General features: G+C 42.3%; 1 protein-coding gene across 1 annotated transcript; it reads right to left on the bottom strand.

The window, feature by feature from the left end:
- Window positions 1–141: 141 nt before the first annotated feature.
- LOC308634405 (uncharacterized protein) lies at window positions 142–26510 on the bottom strand (the record flags this gene model as incomplete). Its single annotated transcript, XM_081268236.1, is given in 7 exon segments — window positions 142–420; window positions 422–610; window positions 616–879; window positions 882–1260; window positions 1262–1661; window positions 21615–23071; window positions 25981–26510. Coding segments are annotated over 7 exon segments (2973 nt in total). The 5' UTR covers window positions 25986–26510.

Here is a 26510-nt window from a genome sequence, read left to right as displayed (position 1 = left end):
AAGTCCTTAGGCACCATGTTGGGTTTTTTTCTCTGGGGTACGGCTGCCATTTATACTTTTCCCAACACTGGCCTAGGCACTAAGGAAGCAGGGAGAAGGCAGGAGCAGGCAGGCAGGGGAGAGGGCATGTGCTGTTGCCACCTACTTTTTTATTTCGTCAGTTATACATTTTGGGAGGCAGCAAGCAGGGAAGCTTATTGTTCTATTTAGTTGTGAGTAGATGAAGTGGGAGGTGGGGCCCCTTCCTAAAAACACAGGGTTCAGCTGATCAGTGAGCCTCAGAGCCCTCTCATAGCACAGCAGGGCCTCCTTCACTTCCCCTTTTAATTTGTGGCTGAGGCCCAGGAGGCTGACACTCTCCACAACACTCATATTCACATGCCTTTTATCCAGTTTTTCTAAGGCACTTATAATTTTTTTTCCTGGCAAAGGACATTTCTTGTATCTTTAGACCTTTTAAATAGTGGGTGATTGCTTTGTCTTCAGATCTCATGTGAAGTTGTTGGTAACGGCCATAGCGGTAATGAATGTCTTGCTGTATGTGGTCAGCAAGGTTATCCATGCATAATGGTTTCTGAAAACTTTCCTCTGCCTCTCTGCACTGGCCTCTTTGTACATTTCAGCCATGTGAACATAAGCCATGTCAAATCTTGGCCTTAACCTTAAAGTCTCTTGGAATTCCTTTATAGCCAATTGAACCAATCTGTGCACATTTTCTCTTATCTGCCTTCTAGGGTTCATATTTCTCCCATTCTTTTCTTGAAGTACTTTTGCTCTGTAGCAAAACCCTAACTGATGATGCACTGAGGCAGAGTTGGGTCTTGCCTCCAAGGCTTTCTTAAGGAGCTCAATAGCTTTATCCACACAGCCTTTTTTTTCCAGTAAAATTTGCTTGCATATTGAAACACATAGGTCTGGGAGGATGTGCTGTTCAGAGCTTCCTGAATGTAGCCTTCTCCCTCTTTTTCCTGTCCTACATCCTGAAGCTTCAGGGCAAGGAGAACCTTAACATATGCATCTTCTGGGTTTAACCTGACAGCTCTCCTCAGGGGCTCTAGAGAAATTACATTTTCATCATCGTAATCCAGTTGGAAGGAGGAGATGGCGAACCCCAGGCTGAATTCAGGGTTTTCAGGCTTCACTCTCAGAGCCCTTTCAAAGCAGGCCTTGGCCTGCTCATAATACTGCCCTCCACACTTCAGCAAGGCCCATCCTTCCTCACACTCCATCTCAGGAGATTCTAGCCTGTAGCGGGAGGGACTTGCAAGTGTCCTCCACCTTGTCCAGGTAAGTCTGTGCTTCTGCCAATCTACCCATGTGGTAATACAGCCAGGCATGGTTGCCCCAGGTCACCAGGCTCCTCACGTCCACCTGGTCTGTGTGTTCCCTCTGGACCAAGTCTTCAGCTTCTCTCAAGCTCTGCAGGGCCTCCTCATCCTGGCCTTTCAGGTGCTTCACATAGGCCAGGAGGTTGTGAATCCCCACATTGTATCTGGTGTCTAGGAACTCAATCTCTTCCATGACCCTGCTTTCTAAATCAGGTATTTCATTGTCTTCAATTTCCAGCCCCCACGTGAAGTGTCGTCTTGATTGAGCCAGATTACCTTCTGTCAGACAGCTGTCTGATTCCTTAGTGTAATAAAGAGCACAATTATTTCTGCCTTTTACTCATTTAGTGTACTGTAATGAAGCCAATATTTAAATCATCAAATATTCATTCTCCCAGTATCCTTGTCTCATTACTTTTTGCCTTTCTCAGTTCTATTATCCTGTTTTATAATAGAGAGTTAGTTGGTACGAAAATTGTGAGGACATGCTAATCTCTGTTGCACTACAGAATATATGAAATCTAAAATTCAACTCAAAATTAATTCTGCTAAGGTCAATGTAATTTGTGTACCACCTTCTGCACTACTAAAGCCTGCTGACCCTTTTCTTCCTCCCTATGTTATGCTCAAATTCAGGACCCCCAAAAGACCACCAGAGACCAAGATTGATGTAAGCAGCAAAGAGGTGTTTATTGTGAGTTAGATCGGTCCTCTGGGCACAGACAGCAACTGGTGACACTGAGAGGCCCCCAGCCCAGGGTTTGCAGCATTTTTATACACTCTTTGGGGAAGGCAGACACTTCACATACATCACAGCATCTCTTAGCAAATCATCACACACCACAGGAAAATCATAAAACAACTCTAAGACATGATTAGCACATTCACTGGCAGGAACAAGTTGAATAGGGGTGATTGGTTACTACAAGAGGTGGATTCATTTGAACTGACTGGTTTAAGCCAAGAGGGGTGTTCCTGCTGAACTACATGGTTTTCCAACATGTTATCAACCACCATAAACTACTGGGAAGATCATCTGGAATCCCAGGTATTTCCCTGACTCATGCTGATTGGTGGTTGCTAGGGGGTTGCTATGGGTCCCCACCTAGCCTGACTGAGTCAGGGACACCTTGTGCAGCAGATCTCTCCTGTTATTTGTAGATAAACAACTGCGCAGGGTGAGAATGTGCCTAGGAGTGCTCTGTGGGTCTTTCCAAGGACAAAGGTCATGCCCCGTCCTTGGACAGGCTTTGCTCTGAGGTAGAGGCTGGTTTTTTACCTACACTGTGGTCCACCACTAATTCTCTCAGAAGAAATGTAGAGGGAGGATTTACAGAAAGATGGATTCCTTAGTCATTTTTTTTATACCCCTAACATGTTTTCATGTTTTTGTTTTCCTCCTTCCAGGGAATTTTCTGAATTAAACATGAGAGCCATAATAGTTTGAAATGAGGAGTTTCCCTAATGTTTAAGCTCAATTGCAAAATGTGGTAGGGTATTCTTCCTTCCTTTCTTGTGTGAACTTACTCAACCAATTTCAAACCAAGAACCTGAGCAATGGCTGGAACCACCTGACAGTAGCTGACTTACTAAGTGGGGTCAGAAGAAGTGGGATGAGTAAACATGGCAAGAGGGTCAGAGTTTGGATGTATATCTTATTTTTGGAACTTAGGGTTCCTTAGGTCAGGTAACTTTACAGCCTACTAGAGGCAGGTACTCAAATTCTTAACAATTATAGAAATTATTCCCCAGTGTCTGTGGGGAAGAGATAATCATGAGAGGTAAGTATGACTGAAAGTTTTCTTTCTAATATTTCCCTTCCTATGATATGGAGCTGAAATCCTATTTCCTCTATCAAAGTATGAGGAAAGAAAAAATAACATAATGGTTTTAAATTTTCTTTGAAAAAGTGGTCCTCACATTGTATATAGATATTATCTCACATTCTAGACTTGCCATGTTTTCTACCCATTAGGCCCAAGGAGAGATCCCAGAGGTCATCCTGGGTAATTTTCTTTAACCCTAAGTGTGACAATATATAGCAAAACTCACTTATTACATAAGTCCTATCATCATGATTCATAGTATCTAACCATATTTTAATTACAAAAAAACTTATAAAACATTCCTTTTTTGTATTTACAAGAAAAATCCACAAAATTATAATACTCCTCAAGTGAGCAGAGGATACTCAAGCTTCTTTCAGCCCCTGTAAGAAAGCTAGAAGCTCAATATGGTCCTATCATTTCCCTCAGTGTTTTCACCTCAAAAATGCACCTCAGGGGGCTTGGGTTGTAGCTCAGTGGTAAAGTCCTTGCCTTGCATGTGTGAGGAATTGTGTTTGAGAAACTGATGTGACTCCATTTTTGAGAAACCAGCCTCTACCTCAAAACAAAGCCTGTCCAAGTAAGGGGGTGTGACCCTTGTCCTTGGAAAAACCACTGAGCACTCCAAGGCAGATAGCCACCCTGCTGAGTTGTTTGTTTGTAAATAATGGGAGAGTTCTGAGGTGGGAGAGATCTGTGCCTAGCAACGCCCTAACAACCACCAATCAGCATGAGACAGGGAAAATACCTGGGATGCCAGATGACCCCCCCCCCCATTATTTTATGGTGACTGATAACATGTTGGGAAACCATGTAGTTTAGCATGCACACCCCTCATGGCTTAAACCAATTGAAAGGTTAATAAAATAGGTACTTGTCACTCCATTTTTCTATATGCTTAACAAAACACTGTTGAAATCCTGAGAACTGTTTGCTAATCTTGTTCCCAGAATGTGCTGTCCCCACCTGCCAAACTGCAGAATGCACTCCCTCACTCGGTTGCAGGCAAACTGCCCACTCACCCTGACCCGTCAATGAACTTCCCTCCCAGCCCTCTCCAAGAAAAGTATATAAGCTCTGCTTAAGCTGTTCTCAGGGCTCTATCTCTCTTTGCTCTATTCAAGTGAGCTCTGAGCCCCAGCATGCTTGTCCCCAAATAAACCCTTTGCTGTTGCATAAGGCAGTCTCTTGGTGGTCTCTTCCTCCGACGTTTCGACGGTCCCTTACACAATCAGTTCAAAAGAACCCCCCTCTTATACTAACCAATCACCCCTACCCAACTTGTTCCCACCAGTGAATGTGCTAATCAATGTTAAGAGTTGTTGTTTGATTTTCTCCGTGGTGTAGAATGATTTGCTGTGTGATGTTGTGACACATAGGGTATCTCCCCCCCCCCAAAAAAAAAAAAACTATAAAATCTCACTGAACAAAGGACCAGGACTCACTCCCTGGGACCGCTGAGTCAGAAACGGTTGTGAGTCCAAGCTTGAGCTTGCAATAAAGACTCTTGTGTGATTGCATCGGATTCGGCTCCTGGAGGTCTATTGGGGTCCCACAAATCTGGCATTACATTCTGTAGTTTACTAGCTCTACTCAAACCAAGAAAGAAATGATTATAGATTTTCTGGAAGAAGCACATCACAACCCTGATATGATTTCTAATTTAGCACCTAGTCCAGTGGTTTTTCAAATATTAGCTTGCAACAGGTTGAAGCATAGATAGGAAGTCAGCAAAGATAGATAACATGTTGGGAAACCATGTAGTTTAGCATGCACACCCCTCATAGCTTAAACCTGGGTAATTTTCTTTACCCAGGTTTTAATTCAGGCCAGACTAAAGAAAACGGAAGGGTTTGGGTCCAGAAGGTTGGAAACTGCACAGTGAGAGATTGAAATGTTAATGTCCCCAGAGCCCCATGTATACTGCTCCTCCTAAAGAGTTGTTAATGAAGCAACTTCAGAGCAGATGGGAACTGCTAATTAATTCACCCAGGGCCCCCCTTCCTGCCCTGATCACTCCACTCTGGCACCTCCAGCCACCTGTTTCCCACCTTTGGCTTTTCCACCATCATCTCCTGAACACATATATAGGATGAGAGGAAATGAACAGATAAGGGAGAAGAGTGCAAATAAACAAAGAAAACTTTAGAGGTATAAAAGGCACAGGACTTCCTCATCCCATGGATTCTGCCTTTGGGTCCCCTTCTTCCTCTAGGGAGAAGTCTGTTCTACTATTCTTTAAATAAAGCGTCGTACTTTCTACTGTAGCTCAGGTGTGCTTCTCTGGTGTTATGTACTTCGACATCAGGGGAAGCAGGACTTGTCAAAGTAACTGGCAACCCGTGGTATCAATGTCACCTGGAAGACTCACAATGACAGGTTGCTGGGCCCACCCCAGAGTTTATGAGCCAGCAGGTTTGGGGTGAAGCCTGGGAGACATTTCCAAAAAAGTTCCCAAATGCTGCTGATGCTGCTGTTCAAAACAAATTTCATAGTAATCACAATTTCCTAGGTCCTCAGAAGTCACAAACTCTGATTTGGGATAAATAATAACAAAACTTGTAGATGGGGAACATGATTCCATGGACTTCTCAACTGTACCACTTTGATTTTTTTGTTTCTTTTGGGTATTGGCCGCTGGGAGGTAGTCCTCAGAAATTAAAATGCATAACTCCATACTGCTTTCCAAATCATTTCTGTTTTACATAAAATAGCTAATTCTAAGTGCTTGTTTTTCTGGGATCACATAGAATTCCTGGAAAATATTCTTTCTCAGGAAATAGAAATAGTATTTTTTTTTTTCAAAATAAACAACTTGAATCAAAAAAAAAAAAAAAGAAATTAAAATGCAGGAGGAGGAGAAAGTTCTGGTATTCATTCCCAGGCTCCCCTTGAACCATGCCTTAGCTTGGGGTGTTTTCCACCAAAGGCCTCTTGAGGAATCCGTTCTCCACAGCTATAGCTAACTACCTCTCCAAGTCTGGTGACTGCTCCCTCCTCTTGCCCTGGTAGGCCCAGGGCCATCATGTAACCACTATCCTTAGCCCCCCAACAATCCATCTATCATTATCATTTGTTGGTTTCCTTGAACTTTGCCTACACCATCTTTCTTTCTTTTTCTTTTTTTTCTTTTCTTTTTTTTTTTGGTACTGGGGTTTGAACTCAGGGGCCCTCAACCACTGAGCCATATCCCCAGCCCTATTTTGTATTTTATTTAGAGTCAGGGTCTCACTGAGTTGCTTAGCGCATCACTGTTGTTGAGCCTGGCTTTAAACTCACGATCCTCCTGCCTCAGCTTCCTTACCTGTAAGGATTACAGGCATGCTCCACTGTGCCTGGCTGCCTACACCATCTTAAATGGTCCCTGATCCCCAGTTACCTGAATAGCGGGTGGAGGGAGGGTGCCTTAGTACCATGAGCATTAGTACTACGAGCAAGACATCTCTCTGAGGATGAGGACTGCCTAAGAATTGGCCCTTAAGGATGTTGGTAAAAATGGCTCCCAGAGCGCTTCTCTTCCAGAAGCTCAGGTCCATGAGTACTGAATGGAGCATGAACCATCACCTCCAATCCCTGTGAATGGCACGAACTTTGAATGGCGCACCTCCAATCCCTGAAGTGGCTCGAACTCTCAGCCAATGAAGAAGTAACAGCCCACTTGCCTTGCTCCTCCTCATCCTGCATTAAGCCCATAAATATCAACACTCTTTTCGTGTTCCTTCTCTTACTCTCTTACTCTCCCCTCTCCCCCCACCTCTCTCCCTCCTCCCCACCTCTTTTCCCCTCCTCTCCCCCCTCCCTCCCCTCCCTCCCCTCCTCTCTCCCCCTCTCTCCCCTTCTCTCTCCTCTCCTCTCTTCTCTTCTCTCTTCTCTCTTCTCTTCTCTCTCTCTCTCTCTCTCTCTCCCCCTCCTTCTCATCTTCTCTTCTGCGACTGGCCGCTATGGTCCTGCTAATAAAATCTCAGGTAAACGGTTGTTTTGGCTTGTTGAGTTTATGGAGCTTTTTCCACCTTTCTTTACAAAGGAAAGTTTTAAAATTTCAAAGGACACAAAAATAAGGCAAACAAAACAGAAAAAAAGCCTTTACCTCATAGTCCTGGGAGACAGTTGGTGTTATCCAATGCTTTGGTTCAGGAACCTCTCCCAGCTTTGTCCATGAGTACTAGGACATCTCAGAAAAGCACAGGATATAGGGGAGGGAACCTCAAGCGATTTTTCACACCCTGAAAGCCTAATGAAATTGGCAAGTTTCCATCTTGATTAAAGTAAAACAGGGAGAGATGGGAGGGGTCTGTCTCTGCTCAGATTACAAATATGTGAATTTACACATCAATAGCCTTGGAAATATAGGTAACTGGATTTTAGGATGATACACAGTGTTGGGGCAAGACAGGTGGAGGATAGGGATGTCAATTCTAGTGGAGCAAGTCAGACTTTGTTGTTATTTGTTATTATCACATGTTCCCAGCCCAGTGGTTCTAGAAACATCCACAACGGAAACTTATTAAATCAGGGTCAAAGGTTTATGCCTAGTGTAAGATCAGGCAAAGGGGGACAGTGACCAAAGGAGGCAGATTTATAAAGGCTGCCTGATGAGGCTTTATTTGAAACTCACTCCTGGGTGACACTCGATCAGACCCACAGAATGGATAGGAGGAGGGTCTGAGGAGAAATCGCGTGGGAGCTCCACTGTACTGGGATTTTAGGGGGCTTAGGCAGGAAGGGAAGGGCTTGGGACAGGAAAAGGTGTTTTTAGAGTCCCTTAGAGTTGGCGGGGGAGGAGGGGGAAGCTGGCTGAACTCCAGGATTGGCCAGGGGGTCCTCCTGATGATTGACAGGCGTTAGTCAGGAGATCCCACTGATAGGCATTTCTTTCCCATGCAGGCTGCTTTGTTCTAAGCCACTGCCACCACCGACCTGACACCTAGAAGAATGCTGCAGAGAGCCTTGTTGTTGTGTGGAACAATGAATTTGCAGCTTGGGTCTTCTTTCGATGACTATGTCCCTTGAGTTTGAGATATTGATCTATAAGAAAAGTTCCATGTTGTTCATATCCTCCAGCAGAATTTGTATTTCTGCCAACTCAGAGTACACCAATTGTTACGGCTGTTAACCAGTGACGAATGCTAAAGTATAACACCAGAGTAACATGCCGAGACAAATATAGAGTGGAAAGTGGAAGGCTTTATTAAAGATCAGCAGAAAAGACTTCCTCCCAGAGAAAGAAGGGGACCCAAAAGGGGAAAGGCAGAATCAGTGGAAGGGCGAGGTCTTCCCTTTTTTATAGCTAAAATCTTCTTTCAGCTTTCCCACCTCCTATCCTTTGTTTCCCTTTATCTTCCAGTGATAGAATGCAGGTGGGAAGGCCAAAAGGTGGGAGATAGGAGAACTGGAGGAGTAATCTGGGCAGAAAGGGCCTGGGGTGGTTTGATTAACACTTCCCTGTTTCATGAACAGTTCCTAAGGATGGGTTGGGGTGGGGGGGGGCTGGGAATATTAACATTTCAGTTTCCCCAGGTGCTGATCTGGTTCCCTGGACTCCATTCTCGTTAATGGTCTCCATTTTTTTTTTTTTAATCTTACTCGATTTTAGACCCAATTTACCTAACTACACTAACTACCTATCTTTAAATCTGGCTTCACGGTGACCTTATCAGTGGCTCAAAGAACTGTGTTTGAATTGGTCAGTAGAGGAACAAGTTTAGATAGATAAGAACCTGAGGGGACCACATTAACATCTAAATATAAATTCACATATTCATCTGAGTTGTCCTCACATTTCTTCCATTTGTACTATTTTATTTTCTGTCACTTGTTACAAAGCAACTACCCAGGAGTTAATAAAAAACATTCATTTTAATGAAAATTTCCTATGAAAGCAACACTGGCCTATACCTTTAGCAAGGGAGTAGGACTATTTGAAAAACTGCTACTCTGAAATCCTCTTGTGACATGTTACTAAGTAATTCTGTAAGTTTCTCTTTCTTGTCTGTATGGGTATTGCACCAAGGTAAGCAGAAGGGCACACTAAGAGCAGGTTGCCCTTGAGCATTTCCAGATAAGGTTATTAACTTTCTAGCTTCCACTCATAATTACTAAGTGAAACCATAGCCTGGCCATGTTGTTTTTTCATTTTGCCCTGGATCCTTAATTAGACTATATTTCTAAGGCTCCCTTGAGGTAAGGTTGAAGCCAAAAATAGGCAGTCAGTATAGATAGGTAAGGTCACATTAAGTCAGGCCAATTTTGAGTGAGTCCAACAAGTTGGAGACTGTCCCCTGCGGGATTGAAATGTTCATTCCTTCAGAGCCCTTCCTCCATCCTTATCAAGAACTTGCCCCTGCTCCAACCTGTTGCCAAGGTAACCTGTCCCAGGGATTGTCCCTCTCTACTAGGAGGTATAAGGTTGTTAATGTGTCTTTGGCTACTCCATCCTGCCCTTCCCCTTTCAACCCACCTATTTCCCACCTTTGGGCCATCCCACCAAGCATTCCTGGGCCTAGTCCTGAGGCTCCTTATGTACCCAGGAAGAAGAAAGATAATTGGGAAAAGGCAGGAGAACAAAGGAAGCATAGGACCTGGTATCACTTCTTGAGATACCAGGATACCAGCTATGGCCCCCTACCAGGAGAAGTCTATGTTACCCCTTTTTAAATAAACCCTGCTTTATATGTTTGCCTTGGCATGCTTCTCTAATGTTCAGACTTCAACATGTGAGGAAGCAGGACTCGTTCACCAAAAACCAGTGGTATCAATGTGTAGTAATGGACCTGAATTTTAGCTAATGTGGACAATGTACAAGCTCTTAATGTATCCATACGTGGTCTTCTATGCTCTTTTCTCTTCTATGGTAACACCAGGAAGCAGCAATATATTAAAGAAAGTGAAGTTAAAAGATGGAATAAACTTTAATCCTTGGATCATTGGATAGACATTTGCCAAGGAGGAATATAAGAAATAAATTTCTACATTGTTGCCCAAGTCATACATAATGCAAAGTTTTTCTCAGCTTGCATTACCATAACTAATAGAGGTAGCTAGAAATATTAAAATTGTATATACTTTCTTGAATATGTTCTAATTCAGACTTTTATTGGACTAGACAGTACTTTAATTCTGTAATCTTCAAAGGGAGAGAAAGAGACTAAGAGAAAGAGACTCTTTAGGAGCTAGGCTTGGTGGCACATGTCTGTAAACCCCAGCGTCCAGGGAGGCTGAGACAGGAGGATCGCAAGTTAAAAGTCAGCCTAAGCAATCGGCAAGCATCGGCTAAGCAAATTAGTGAGACCCTGTCCCTAAATAAAATGCAAAATAGGACTTGGCAGCAGTCCTGTGGGGTTCTGGCTCAGCTGATTAGGTGTTTAGAATTTTGCCCAGTGTATCCTCGACATAAACACACCCAAGAGCCACCCAAGACAGGGCAACATGAAGAAGAAGAAACAGCCAACACATCATGTAACTCTGTGTGTGTGTGTGTGTGTGTGTGTGTGTGTGTGTGTGTGTGGTGTGTAAAGTAAGGAGGGAAACTTTTTTTTTTATCTTTACCATTGTCACAGGAAAGTAGGGAGCTGAAACTTCAAACCTCAGTTCTTGTGTTCCTACGAAAGAAAATTTAAAGTCAGACACTGAAAGTCATGCAAGAGAACTTTATTATAATTGGAAGTAAAGAGAAAGTGAGGTGAAAGTAAAAGCAAAGTGAGGCTCAAGCAGAGAGCACTCTCAAGAGAGAGCGCGGGCCGCCTATGAGCAGAGAAAGACAAAGGAGACAATGCTTTCTCCAAATTTATTACTGTTTGATATTTACCAAGAGAACTGGGAACCACCTCCTATACTCTTTGCCAATCAGGTTTTCAACTCCTCCTTCACATCAGGCTTACTTGGTCTCCTCTGGAACTGTCATGGTGGCCATCCTATTTAAGAGGCCTTCATCTACAGTCAATCCCAAGTTAATGTGGGCACAGAGGTCAGTATCTGGTCAGAATCTACAGTGCTCCTGCACTACTAAAGGAATCTTCCTTCCCAGACAAATGGAGACACCTATAGCTATAATTCCTAACTTCACATCAGCCTCAGTGGACCCTGTCAAGAGTTAGTCCCATTAATCTTTTTCTCTTGATGTATTTTCCCATTAGCTTCTTTGCTTCTGTTAATTTTCTACAAATTAACTACCACCCCTTTGCTTTCTCATCTACTTTGGAAGTAGTTTATAGAAGAATCCTAAAGTAATTTGAAGAACACTTTGGGACTTTACCATGCATTTCACCGCTTGTTGCTAGCTACCACCTAACACCAGGATTCCTACTTGTAGAAATGAAATGTAAACACTGAACTGTGAATCCACTATCAGCAATCCAAGACTGTGACTGCATTTGACTGACTAGCCAAGTGAACTTGACTTTACATAAGTGCAAAGTTGCTTCACCAATACTGATGGCCAAGCTAATCTCCAGTCCAATGGATCAGAATTTCTGAAAGTAAGATTCTGGCATCAATGTCATCAGCACTTTTTTAAACAAAGAAACCTCAAAGTGATTTTTGTGCGTGGTTTAAAACCATTAAAGCAGATATTTGCTACTTAGAGTATGGTGTACGGACTGGCAGCATCAAAATTAACTAAAGTTTAGGACTGTAGAAGGACAGGTCCTTCCTAACATTTACTGAATTACAATCTGCCTTTTAACATACCCAAGTGATTTGCTGGTACATTCAAATTTAAAAGACACTTTTCCAGATGACTCCTGAGTCTCAAGCTGTTATGGAAATTTCAAGATTGCTTATCTATAACAGGCTTTGTTCAAGCTGAGAACTTGAAGTGGCAGTGGAACAAGGTGGAGGAGGTGACTGTCTCTCATTAGATACCTTTAACCTCCAGCTCAGTCATGTTTCTGTGTTGGGCTTTATGGTACCCCTTGCTAGTGGGGACTGACCAATCCCTGTTGGAGCTGGTCATTGTTTTAGATACCTGGTTCTCCCCTGGGGACAATTTTGTTCCCTCCACTATGGACATTTGGCAATACCTACAGATATTTTTTTTAAATTTTTTTAATTATTTTCACAATTGGAGATGGAGGTACTCTAGTTATCCAGTGGGCAGAAGCCAGGGCTGATGTTAAAAATCCCATAATGTGCAGAATAGTTCCTCATGACAAAGAATCCTCTGGCTCAAAATGGCTGTTACAGTTTGGACATGAGGTTCCTCCTGAAAGCTCATAATTGAATTATGAAAGCTATAACCTAACCAGTGGATTAATCCATTTAATTAACATCACATACTGGGTGATAACTACAGGGTGTGGCTGGAGGAAATAGGTTACTGGGGGCATTCCCTGTGGTTTATATTTTGTTGTTAGAGTCTTGTCTTCTCTCTCTGCTTCTTGGCTGCGTTGAGCTGAGCCGTTTTCTTCCACCATTCCCTTTTGCCACAATGTTCTGTTTCATCTCTGGCCCAAAGTAATGAATTTGACTGACCATGGACTGAGAACCCTGAAGCCATAAACCCTAAATAAACTTTTCCTCCTGTAAGTCGTTCTTGGTCACAGTGATGAAAAGCTAACCCAATGGCAATAGTGTAAAAGCAAAGAAACCTTGCAGAGGTTCCAAGAAGTCTTCTTGTAATGTTGAAAATGTTCTGAATCTGTGCTGCCCAAAGTGGTAGTCACTAATCCCAGGTTGCTACTGAACACTGGAAATGTAACTAGTGCATCTGAGGGACTCAGTTTTAGATTTAATTTTAATTAATTTAAATTGCCCCTTAGTGACTACATTTTGGACAGCATAGAAAAAGGCCTGCACTGGGAGGTGTTTGGGGTTCTCCCATGCACCCTGATGGAAGCAGCAGATGACTGAGGAGATACCAATTTCTTGAGCTGTTACTTCTATATTCTATAATGCATTAAGAAGCTGTCTGAATTTTCTGGGCACAGCAATCTTTCTATGTGAAGAATATAGTGTGTGCTGCGGCCCAGCAGGAGACTAGGAATGCCACTGGGTCTGCTTTTTCTTCCATCCATATATCTTGATGAGAGCATCTCCTTAAAAACAAAACAAAACAACAAAAAAGACCTTAGAAGATCTACGTGCCTGTGTCTAAAATAAACTTCATATTTGGAGGAGAATTTGCTCAAAGAAACAGATGACGGCAGTCAAGAGCACAGGCTCCTCTATTTAGGAAACCCTTTGTAAGACCTCACTGGAAAGCATCATCTGTTGTCCACAGGATGTTCTCTGTGGCCTCTTTGGACTGTTTCATGAACCTTTTGAAGTTTCTTGACTATAATAACTTGAACAAAGCAGTTTTTGGAGCTCAGCTCAGTGGCCCGGTTCCTAGGGTTAGGAGGAACCTGGGTTTTCTCCACAGCTCGCTGCCACCTTCTCCCCCAGCTGCCTGAAGTGAATGGATCTGTACAGATGGCAGGTGACTCAATCAGTGGCCAGTGCAATAGACACAGTCCAGGAGCCCATCTCTGCAAATACTCAAGGAGAAGCTTTCAGAGGGAGGATTTGGCTTGTGGTCAGTGCTTCCTTAGAACAGCATCCTGTTTTCTAGGCACTACTTGGAAGGGCACTTAGGAGACATTCAGGAGCCCCAGTGGAGGCAGGAGACTGGGGTTCTTCTTCCCCACTCTGAAGTTAGCCGAATACTTCTTTTGTAGGCATAAGTCATTCAAGGAGTGCTATGGTTTCCTCGTATTCCCCAAGTTCATGTGTTTCCAAATTCTGTCCCCAGTGTAACAGGGTTGAGAGGTGGGCTCTTTGGGAAGTGATAGCAAAGCCCTCATGAAGAGGTTAATTTAGTTATGGACTAATGAATCAATGGGTTGTTAAGAGAGAGGGTTAGTTATTAGGAGAGTGGGTCTGTTACAAAAGCCAGTTTTACTGTTTCTCGTGAGCCCCCCTCACATGTGATGCTCTGGGCTGCCTGGGGAAGCCGCAGAGTTCCTGTCACTGGTGTCATGCTCCTGGACTGCCCAGCCTCCTGGAATATCAGCTAAATAAACTTCTCTTTTTCAATAAATTATCCAGTCTGTGATATTTACTTACAATAACAGAAAATGGACCAAAGCATGGAGTTATTCATGGAGAGGGTTATGGAGTCAGTCAGTTACTACTCATGGAAAGGAGTTGACATAGAATTTAATGAATACGAGAATCCAATCCTTGTGGCAGATGTCTGGCAGCTCCAAGAAATTCCAGAACTAGGGAGAGCTGTTTTGGATATCTTCTAACCACGAGAGAGAGAGAGAGAGAGAGAGAGTACGATTAAGAGTGCAAAGGAGAGTTTCTCCCCTCCATTCTAGCATGAGATAAATAAAGCTTGCATTAGGCCAGGACTTGAGCAAGTAGAGTAGATAACTTACCTGAAGCCTCAGATCATGCGAGACCACGTATCTCTTTGAAGGCCAATATGCTTTTGAGGAAAAACTGTTATCTGTAACTTACTAACACAAAACAAAGCAAAAAAGAGAGGAATGTGCACATTTTAAATAGAATGCATCTTAATCCTGGTTGGGTTTCACATTTCCTAACATCTAATGAAAAGATAAGTCTTACTTTAATGGTTCTCATCACAATAAACTCCGAGACCTTTGATGTTTTTGGATAGAAAAAAAAATAATCAAGCAATGTTTTACCTTTAAAATTTGTTTCTCCTGCACCTACTTTTGAATGACCCATCTTGGTCTGAATAGGGTAAAATTCACTCCCCTCATTGCCCTGTCCCAGCCAACTCCTTTCAGACATCAGGGAGAATTTGTCTGGTTTACAGTTCTGGGAGAATGTCTCAGGATGTGTTCACCAGTTTAGAATTATGACACAAATAAGATGATTTTTGATGTTAAGACAATTTTGTTTTCTGTTTCAATTTAAGCCTGTTAAATTAGTAAGGAAGCAGGAATTGAAAAGTTTGTGTTCTGGTTTGAACATGGATTGCCCCTCTGAAAACTGCTGTTGATATATAATTCCCATATTGAGAGAGTCAAAATTAATCAGACTGGTGTCTAGAGATGGGACCTTTGCGAGATAATTAGGATTGGATAAGGTCATCCAGGGGAGTCCCCATGATTGAATGCTGGTAGTTTTATCAGAAGAGGGAGAGAGACCAGAGGACATAGATGTGTGCATGTGTGCATGTACACATGTGCGCATGTGCGTGCGTGCACACACATACACACACACACACACACACACACACACACACACACTCCCTGTCTCTCACCCTGCAGTATCTCAGGTATCTGGCAGCATCAAGGCCATCACTAAATGTGCCCTAAATCCTTGGAGCTTCAGAACCCTGAGCCAAAATAAATCTCTTTTCTTTATAATTTACCCATCATGAGGTATTGTGTCATTGGCAACAGAAAACACACTAAAATAGTTAGAAAATTTGTTTCCAGTGGTCTGCCTGGAAATTTGCTAGAAAAATACAAGAATTTAAAAATATGGCCAGGCATGGTTGAGTGTGTCTGTAATCCAGCTACTTAGGAGTCCAAGGCAAGAGAGTCTCATGTTCAAGGCCAGCCTCGGTAATTTATCAAGACTCTCTTTCTCTCGAAAGAAAGAAAGAAAGAGAGAAAGAGAGAAAGAAAGAAAGAAAGAAAGAAAGAAAGAAAGAAAGAAAGAAAGAAAGAAAGGAAGGAAGGAAGGAAGGAAGGAAGGAAGGAAGGAAGGAAGGAAGGAAAGAAAGGTCTAGGGATATAGCACAGTTGGTAGGTTGGTAGAGTGTCCTGAATTCATTAACCAGTGCTACAAAAAAAATAAAGAAAAGTATGTTAGAAAATAAGTTCAGAAGCAAGAAGAGCTTTACTTCACGATTTCTTCCTTCCTTCCTTCCTTCCTTCCTTCCTTCCTTCTTTCCTTCCTTCCTTCCTTCCTTCCTTCCTTCCTTCCTTCCTTCCTTCCTTCCTTCCTTTCTTTCTTTCTTTCTTTTCAGTACTGGGGACTGAATCCAGGGCCCTGCACATGGTAGGCAGGTGCTCTGCCATTGAGCTACTCCCAGCCTTTCCTTCATGGTTTCCATGAGGTACACAGCTGCTAAACAGTGCTTTGTTTCCCCTGAGGTAATCCCAAAGGTGTGTTCCGTGTCTTGCTGAGTCTCAGGGAAATGAGAGGTTTTATATTGGGGGGAGATTGCCTGGGATGTTGATTCCTCATGAATGACTGCTGTGGAGCAACACTAAATACATATTCAGTCTTTGTCCCCTATTCCTGGCACAGAGCCTCTAAAACCATTGGAATTTCAAGAGCAATTTGACTGATAGGTGCATGTTCTGTTATTCATCATAAGCCCTTTGTAGAAAAGTGTTGAGATCAAGGAAAGGAACTTTGGGTAACAAAATGTGAGAAGATAAATATTCATGGGAAAGTGGTAGATGAGGGCTGGCTAGTAAGATGTGTTTGTATGGACTATTTCTTGGAGCTCTGTCATCTCTTGTGTGTGGTGCTGTCCCTTCCTTGGGTAGGAAGCAAGGGCAGGAGTCACCTTCTCAAGGGGAATTATTATCCTGCTTTCAAGCAGATGGGGGAGGGCAGAGAACTCATCCTGTATCTGTTTTTTTCCCAATTTATGAAAGTGATCCTTACGTCAAAGTGGAGTAACTTGGGTGATGTGCTCTGAACACCTTCAGGATACAGAGACTAATTGCATTCCTGACATGGGATCCCTGTCTATATGAGTCAGATTTCTGTCACTGTGACCAAAATACCTGGCAAGAACAACTTGGAAGAGAAAATATTTATTTTGGCTCACAGTTTCAGAGATTCAGTCCGTGCTTGACTGACTCCAAGACAGAAACCTCACAGTGGAGGGTATGGTGACTTTAAGCTCCTGGCAGTCAGGAAGGAGAGAGAGCCAGAGAGAGAGGGAGAAGAACAGTTCCAAGGCAGACCTCCAATGACCTACTTCTTTGAATCAGGTCCCACTTCCCATTAGTCGGCTGTCAATAGATTAATCCATCCTATGGATTAGTCTCCTGCCATGAGCATGATCTAATCATTCTCCAAAAGTCCCACCTCTGAGCTTTGCTGCAGTAGGGGACCATTCTTTCAACACATGAGCTTTGCAGGGGACATTCCAGATGCAAACTCTAACAACTCTTGAAAGATGGTGGTTGGGAGAGGTCACATCAGAGGGAGAATGACCCCTCTACTCACTTCTGACAGACGGGGCTCTCAACCCCTTTCAAGGATATATAGCTGCTATTAATTTGCTGTTTTTGATTTTCCTAGTTATTTGTAATCTATGAAAGAGAGATGAAAGCCTGACTCCACATCCCTCACCTTGATCCTGATGAACAAACCTTAATAAGGTAGTTTGGTTGTTAAGTAAGATCGACCCCAGAAAAGCATTGCTCTTTGGTAGGTGGGCTCTTTGTGTAAATCAGCAGGATGAAAAGTGCAGGCACTTGTATTGAATTGGGCTCAATTGTTTTGCCAAGCACCAAAATGATGTTCTGCAAAAGAGTTTATTCATAGTAGTAGAAAAACACTGAAGTCAACTCTTAGGGAACATGGCTTTCTTCTCTTGGATGCTTTGGAATTTGTACTTAAAAAACAACCAACAAAAAAACATTGATTAGAAGTTATAAATGAAAAAATGGTATTTGTATTAGAAGCACAGCCACCCTTGACTTCATGGCTGCTGATCAGGAATCTAGGACCAGTGCATGTCTGACACTTAAGGTGTGTGACCTCGAAAAGCTGTTTGATTACTGTGTCTCTTAGTTACCTCATCGGTTAATATGAGTGCCTGGGCCCCCTCCCGGGTCAATTTAATGGAAATCTCTTGAGTAGGGTCTGAGATATTCATTTTTAAAATTATTTTTAGTTGTAGATGGACACAATCCCTTTATTTTGTTGATTTAGTTTTTTTATGTGGTGCTGGGGATTGAAACCAGTGCCTCACACATGCTAGGCAAGTACTCTACCAATGAGCCACAACCCCATCCTGACATTTATATTTTTAAAATGCTTTTTAGATGATTTTGATGTGCAGTGAGTATTAAAAATGATTTTCTATTAGTGGTTCTCAAACTTTTGTATGCATCACTTGTAGGAATTGTTAAAACATAGGTTCCAATGTCCTTCTCAGGGTTTCTGATTCAGGAGGTCTGGAATTTGTACCACTGCCATATTACTCAGTGAAACTGATGCTGCTGGTCCAAGAGACACACTTTAAATGTCCCTGGCATAGATGATCTCTAACATCTCTTTTAAGTACGAAATTCTAAGAATCTATGGTTTAGCCTCTTGTACCTAGTATATGCCCAATTCTTTGACAGCCTGTTTGTGGTAGATGGCAAGGAAATGGCCACAACTTCTCTCTTTCCCATGCACATACTCTCTTACCTTTTGACTTTGCCCCCCTTTCCCTCAAAAGGTAGAGTCTATTTTTCCATTCTCTTCCATCTAGCCTGGCCTCCACACTTGCACTAGTCAACAGAATTTGGCAGAATTGATGTGGGAGTTCTGAGCCCCAGTTACAAGAGGCCTTGTTGATTTGTTCTTTCTCTTTCTCCTGCTGACCAGGTTGCTATATGAAAACCTTTACCTTGCATTCTTGAGAAAGAGAAGCCACATGAAGAAAAAGACCCAGCCAAAAGCCAGCACTGACTACTAGACAGATGAGTGGCATCCTATTAAATCATCCAGACCAAGTCAAGTCACAGGCTGATTGCCATCGCATAACTCCAGACAAAACTGGCAGAAGAACCCCCCAACTGAGCCCAGCCCACTTTTTTTAACTCAAGAAATCTAAGCAAATAAAATGGTTATTGTTGTAAGCCACAAATTCTGGAATGGTTTGTTATACCATGATAGTTAAGTGATAGAATGTGCTTTCATTGCCTTATGCCTGTGTGTGAAGAGGGAACAAAAGTGATTTCTCCATGTCTCCTAACATATCGGAACAGAAAAAGATACATAGGTAAAAAGAAAAAGAATATAGGTAAAAGTGGCTTAAGCTCCATATACTCAAATGTACATACAATCTATTACTTTCTAAAATTATGGTTATTTTCAAGTAGTTTCCATTTCTTACTGAGAAAATTTTGGCAACTAGTAACCACTGTTTTTGAGATCCACAGTGGTTCACACACACTCTCAGATATCTAGGTGGACTTTATATTTCCACTCTGCTCATCTTATAAGATCTTAAGAGTAATGATCTGTGTGGTCTTCTTGGATGATATGTCACAGTGCATATAGCATTTTATCAGAATTATGTAAGTGATGAAAGGCAGAGAGTACTTGACATGGGAATGGTGGTACCACTGGTTAAATTTATTCATTACGCTATTGTTCCCTTACATTAGCGTCTTTTTGAAATTAAAAGTATTTTAGTTGACAAGTAAAAATTATATTTATTAAGCTGGGTATAGTGATGCATGCCTATAATCCCAGCAGCTGGGGAGGCTGAGACAGGAGAATTGTGAATTCAAAGCCAGCCTCAGCAATTTAGTGAGGCCCCTAAGCAACTTAGCAAGACCCTCTTTCTAAATAAAATATAGAAAGGACTGGGGATGTGGCTTAGTAGTTAAGTACCCATGGGTTCAATCCCTAGTATAAAAAAAATGTAAAAATTGTACTTATTTATTGCATGCAGTATTATGTTTTGGTGTATGTCTATACTGTGGAATGACTGTCAAGTTATATAACATATGTGTTACCTTGGATATTTATCATTTCTGTGTATGTGTGGTGAAAACTCTTAAAATCTACTCTCTTGGCAATTTTCAAGTTGTGTAATATATTTCTATTTACTATATTCACTGTTGTGTAGTTAATTATCTTCTTATCATGATATTTAGCAAAACTCAAAATTCCGGACAGGTCTAGATCTTGGGGTTTGGTAATGGTCCTAGGTACATATATTTTGTCTTTGAATAGCAGAGAGTTGCTTTGTTTGGTAGGGGCTCTAAATTATAAATTCAGAGAGACAAATTCATTTATGGCCATAGTCTTTCCATCACTCACAAAACTACACACAAATTTATAGGTGTCAAACCAATGAAAGAATCATTTCAGAATTTATTTCAGATATCATATGCATATTAATTCCCAGTCTAAGGGAAAAGGAATTTGGAAGAAATGCATTCACATGCTGATTTTATTTGTATATTTTTATTTTCTTCTTTAAATCCTGAGACTAACAATTATATTCATGAGTCAATTAAAAAATGGACTACAGCTAGAAGTGGTGATGCGTGCCTGTCCCACCAGCTTAGGAGGCTAAGGTAGGAGGATCTAAGTTTGAGGCCAGCCTCAGCAACTTAGTGAGGACCTAAGCAACTTAGTGAGACCCTGTCTCAAAATAGAAAAATAACAAGAGTTAACAGGGCTGGGGATGTAGCTCAGTGGTTAAGCACCCCTGGGTTCAATCCCTGGCAAAAAAACAAAACAAAAAGGACTGCAAAGGAAAATTTTAAAAGCCAAAGAGATTATTTCCCATGAGTTTGAGACCCTGTTGTCCTGACCTGACTTTTACCTGAACAAAATGAAATTCACTATGTCAAATGCTGGCAATTTTAAAGGGGCCATTGCATGCCTGGATGGGCCTTTGTTCTTGGGCTAGTCTAGTACTGGTGCCTCTCATACACTGTCAGGATAGCATTTGCCCAAGTATTCCTGTGTGCACAGCATATGTGGTACCTTGGGCAACAGCAGAAGTGGGCACTGGGCTCCACTGAGCCTCTTGAGCTGGAATGAGAGTTATAGTTCCAATAGGCTAAGGTTGGGCTGATCACAGGGGAGAGGGTGAGTTCTAAGGGAGGGGTTAAAATATTAAGAAAGCATGGTATGATTTAGCAATTACCCATCATCCCTAGATGAAACTTTGAAGATTATTAGTATCACCTTCTTAGAGTCACACAAATCACATGATGACTATTCTGAGTTGAAATTTTTAGATTTATTGTAGCACTACTGTCAAGAATACATACTTAGCATAGTGTCACTATCAAGAATACACAAAAATACACCGATAAAGCTAAGAATAGTATGTAAGGATTATTTTAGGGTTAGTCTAAAACTCATCTCATCTTCTGGGCCCAGAAGGATGAATGGGAAATGGGAAATGGAGTGAAGGAAGAAGACTGCGGATTTCATTGGTAGGCAGTCACCACATGTTACCATTTGGCAAGAAGGACAGGAATGGGGATTACATGACAAACTGAGTCACAAACTGAGAACAAGTCAGGATTGCATAAGCTGAAGCACTGCTTCCACCAGTGATTAGCTAAAAGACGGGCTGACCTGATAACTGTGTGGCTGGAATGTCAGGAGAGACAGACAGGAGAAAACAACTCTTCAAAATGTACTTGAAAGCAATAAGCAAGATGTCCCAGCTCAGCTGCCCCAGGTGCCTCCATGCCCCCTGCCCCGCCCCCACCCCACCTCCCCAGACTTCTGCCCACTTCCAGACATCTTCCAGACCTTCTGATGCTGCTTCCTCTTCTCTCCTCAGTTCAGGAGTCCCGACGCTCTCTGGAAGTGGAGCTGCCTGCATCCTGGCACATTTCTTCACTGTCACCTTCAAGCCCATATGCTGACAGGAACACTTGGCCAATACCTGATGGAGCATCCCTTAGAAGGTGTCCCAGTTTCTTCTCATAACATTCCACTGCCTGCTGCAGATTTCCCTCCCGCTTGTGATTTAACCCTTGGAGATACCAAGAATTTGGCGGACTTTGTTGAAGTGGACTCTCGGTTGTGCTCTGGGAAGGATGTTGCATCTCTTCCTTCTCAGTTGATGTTTGGCTTAGGTGAAAACTCTCTAAACCATTTTGGACAGCGGAAGTGTCTTCAGACTTACCCTGATATTTCTGAAGGCTGCAAGAGTGTGGTTGAAGTGGTTGCCTCTCGGCCTCAGGGATCTCTTTACCGAACACCTTCCGATAACATTTTTCTGCTTCCAGGAACTTGGTGAATTCAGAGGGTGCACCCAGAGGATCCAGCCCATTCTCAAAAACTTTATCCATATGGTCTTTAGCCAATTTCCTTAGTTCTTCAATCTTCTCTCTATATTCACTGGCTTTCGGTTCTTCTATATTCTGTATCTGTATGGCCATTTCCTTGTAGCAGCACATAATATGGTAATAGAGATAGCTATTGTTTGGAGTGGATTCCAATGCCCTTAGAAACAGTTCAATAGCTTTGTCTAGGTTACCTTTTTTCTCGTAATAATAGGCTGCCTTTTGAAGGACATCTGTTTGGTAAGGGGCCTTCTCCAAAGCCTCCTCAACCAATTTATCCGCTTCGTCTTTTTCATTCATCTTCTGCAGGCTCAGGGCTAACAGAACTTTGAGATACTGGTTGTTGATATTCAGGTCAATGGCCTGCTTCAGAGCATTGACAGAGAAGTTCTTCTTTGGTTTCTTATCCAGATGGTACATTGCAATTGCCAGTCCAGCGGAGGATTCGGGATTGTTGGGTTTCTCTTCCAGAGCCTTCTGAAAACACATCTTCGCTCTTTCGTTTCCTCCACACTGTAGTCGCGTCCATCCTTCCTCACAGTCAAGCTCAGGACACTCGATGCTGTAAGGATTTGAAAACTTTGCGCAGATGTCTTTCACCTTGTTCATATAGGTCCAACTGTCTTCGGGTTGGTCCATGTGATAGTAGACCCAGGCGTAGTTTCCCCAGGTGACCAGACTTCTGATCTCTGTTTGCTCATCGTGCTTTTCCTGGATCGACTCTTCAGCTTTCTGCAGGTATTCCAGAGCTGCCTTGTTCTGACCATCCAGGTGTTTAATGTAGGCCAACAAATTGTACATTGTAGCTTTGGACTCAGCATTGAGAAATTCGATCTGATTACACACCCTGTCTTGTAGATAACACGAGGCACTTTCTTCCTTGAATAAGTTCCAGGTGAAATGGCATTTCAGCTGTGGAAGAATTTTCTCCAAGGAATTCTTGGAAATCTCACTGTGAAGAAAATGTACATGATCACTATGATGTGTACCTGCCAAACATTACGATAGTTAATTTTATATGTAAACCTCACTGGGCCACAAGATGCTTAGATATCTGGTTGAAAATTTACAACCTTCCTGGGGATGGTAGTTTGGACCACACTGTGAGCTACAAAGCTCTAGGAAGACTTCACTCTGAGGCTGTCATTTCCAACTGCCTGTTTCCCATCCTTGAAATGCCCTTTAAAGAAGCAAGTTTTGCCTTAAGTCAACATCCTTCCCATCCTCCTACCTCCCATCCATTTTGGGATTTCTCTTCTCACATTTGCATACATACAATGCAGGAAGCATCATAGGCATTTAAGGAAGAGGAAACCTGGAGGTGCCTGTAGTTGTCCAATGGGTAACTAAACGCAGAGGAAAAACTTGGCATCTCTGCTTTAATTTTGCTACTTTAAACTTTGGATCCAATTCCTTCTTAACTCTAGACACATTAATCATTTCAGGAGTGTCTGTCACCGGGCACAGTGAGGCACGCCTGTAATCCAGCAGCTTCGGAGGCTGAGGCAGGAAGATCATGAGTTCAAAGCCAGCCTCACCAACTTAGTGAGACCCTGTCTCTAAATAAAATATAAAAAAAGGCTGAGGATGTGGCTCAGTGGTTAAGTTCCTCTGGGTTCAATTCCCAGCACACACACACACACACACACACACACACAATGTCTGTCAAAAAACTGGTAGTAGAAGGTTGACTAGTCATAAATTTGCCTCATCTCTCTTGTCCCCCTTCAAGATTGAAGACACCAAGGTATGAGTAACTAAAATATTTTCAAGAGTCCAGGAGCAACATGTATTGCAGGCAAACATCTCATGATAGGACTTCTCCCCTAAATGGGAGCCATTACAAACCAAGAGTGTCACCTTAAGCAGGAATCATCATCTCTTGTCAGGGAACAAATACCCCCTCAAGTAATGACAACTTTCCCTGCAGTACCAGGCCCAAAATAATGATCATGCAGACCCCAGTTTAACCAAGACTGCTTGACGGTGCATACTTCAAGACCCACTTTTGTTCCTTCCCCTATACAAACCTGAAACTCTTGTCAATATCCCCAAAGATCCGCCTTGGGATACTAGTCTCCCCAGCTTCACTAAGTAGTCACACTGAATAAATAAATTCCTTTCTTACTTCATCAACACTCATGTCTCTGGTAGTAGCTGGTGGTAGAACCTGGTCTACTGGGATGGCCCCAGAGTCAAGTCTCTGGCCTAGGTGGTGGGAACATAAGTTGTCTATAATAATAAGGGTTCCTCCATCTGGAGGATACTCATAGCTGGCAGGTGCCAGGCATTTTCCCAACTGATTTTCCCTTTTGGCAATTCTTTTTTAAAATTTATTGATACTACTTGATCTTGAACCCAGGGAGTACTCCACTTGTAAACTCTACCCCAAGCCCTTTCTATTTTATTTTATTTTTAATTTTATGTCTTAAAATTTTGAAACAGGGTATTACTGAATGGATGAGGCCTTGAACTTGCAATACCTCTGCCTCAGCCTCCTGAGTACCTGGGATATAGGCATGCACCCTCTTTGGCAATTTTTAGCACTGCTACAGAAAGGCAGCCCAACCTACTTCTGTCCCTACAGAGGACCTTGATGTGGACTTCAGGTCAACATAGTCCAGAGCATTACCTTCAGACCTCAAGTCAATGGCTCTAGACACGACAAAGCACAGTACCTTGCAAAGCCTCTTGTGTAGGCTGGTTATCAAGATGCTGAGCAGGCCCTGGCCTTCTGGTTGACCCTCCTCATGCAGACATAACTAACATCACTCTTGACCAAGAGCACAAAATATAGAAAGGGGTAACTTGAGCTAATTGGCACACATTCCATGCCCAGATATGACCATGAAGAGCATTCTTCTTTCCTTCCTCCTTGTCTGGTTCCTCCAGTAATCAGTAGGATCTAAATAATCAATAGGATCCTCCCTCCCCAAGCAATCAACCCTCAATCATATCAACATAGCTGATAGGTAGGAAAAGTGGTTTTCTTTCCCTCTTAGTTCTCCCTGAACCTCTACCAATGACACAACTCTAGCAGGTCTACATGCATTTTTAAAAATCAGGTTTACTGAGATTGCACTTATATTCCATAAAATGTACCTATTTTAAAGGTATGATTTGATGGGCTTTGACAAAATGTTTATACCTTTGTAAACCATGTAGACTCCCTATAGACTATTTCTATCATTTCCCAGAGATCCTTTGTGTGCCTTCCTACTCCATCACCAGGCAACCATTAGTCTGCTTTCCATCCCTGGAGATTAGACCAGCATGAAACGAGAGATTAAGTCATTATTGGTTTTGAGGTGAAATTACTTTCTGCTACTCACCAGCATTTACCACAGCAATCAAAACCTCTAAGCTACGGGCTTTGTTTTCACATAAGAAATGAAAAAACAAAAAACAATTCCCCATCTGTAAGAACTGTTTCTTCCATGTCCCACCTTGAACTGATCAATTTCAGGTTTACAGGAATGGGGTTTGCAATACTGATTCCATCTTTCACAATACCTGTTGAAAATAAATGCTTCCTTTGAAAATCACAAGAAAAAAGGCTCTGCCTTAGTCATTTCAAACAACACAATGACAGGAAAGCCCATAAAGAGTAATACCCTTCCGTCTAGCAAAGTTTCTGTCTCACTTGAGCTACCAGCTCCACCTGGTGAGCAGGTCTAGAAACTTAGAGAACCTTTGCATTTACACCAGAAAAAAAAAAATCACAGAAAACAAACAAAAAACTGATAAAGATCCAAACTGGTGAAGGCATGTCGAACCTATGAACAACAAGTTCCCTGCACAGTGAGAAGCTCAGCTTGCAATTTGCATTCAAGAGCAAGAGTGGTTCTTTATTTCACTGACCTCATGACTGCAATCTGTTTCTCCACAGTTCTGACAAACTGGAACCTGGTTGATTTGCTCTTCTGAAATCTTCCTGGTCTGCCTTGGAGCTATAAAACCGGGAGGTGAGGCTTGGGGAGTGATCCAGCTGAGGCATCTCCCTGTTGCAGAGTAAATAGCTGTTATGAAACAGGAAGAGAAAACTGGAAAGTGAAACTGACCTAAAACGGTCAAGAGAAAGAAAAAGAAACTTAACACTAAGCACGGCTTTAACTCTGCTGGAGCACACTGTTCAAAGCCTTGAAACTGAAACTGCAGTGTGCGAGAATAGGAAAGCAGTTTCAGGAGTCTGACCATCAAACTGGGAACAGCCCAGGAAAATGCATGTTTAATAAAGTTTCTGAGGGATTCTGCTGTAGGGGTTTCTGGGACCGTATAATATGAAGGAAAATTCCAAACTATATTTTTTTAAAAATATGTATTAGTTTCATCCAGGAAATTTTCTCAAGGGAGGTAATTTGCTTGCAGAGATCTGGGTTTAATTCTCTGGG

The sequence above is a fragment of the Spermophilus citellus genome, assembly GCF_964194105.1.
Source record: "Spermophilus citellus genome assembly, chromosome: 15".
NCBI classification, from domain to species: Eukaryota; Metazoa; Chordata; class Mammalia; order Rodentia; family Sciuridae; genus Spermophilus; species Spermophilus citellus.
The sequence above is the reverse complement of the archived record's forward strand: the minus strand, read 5'-3'. Positions and strand labels throughout refer to the sequence as shown.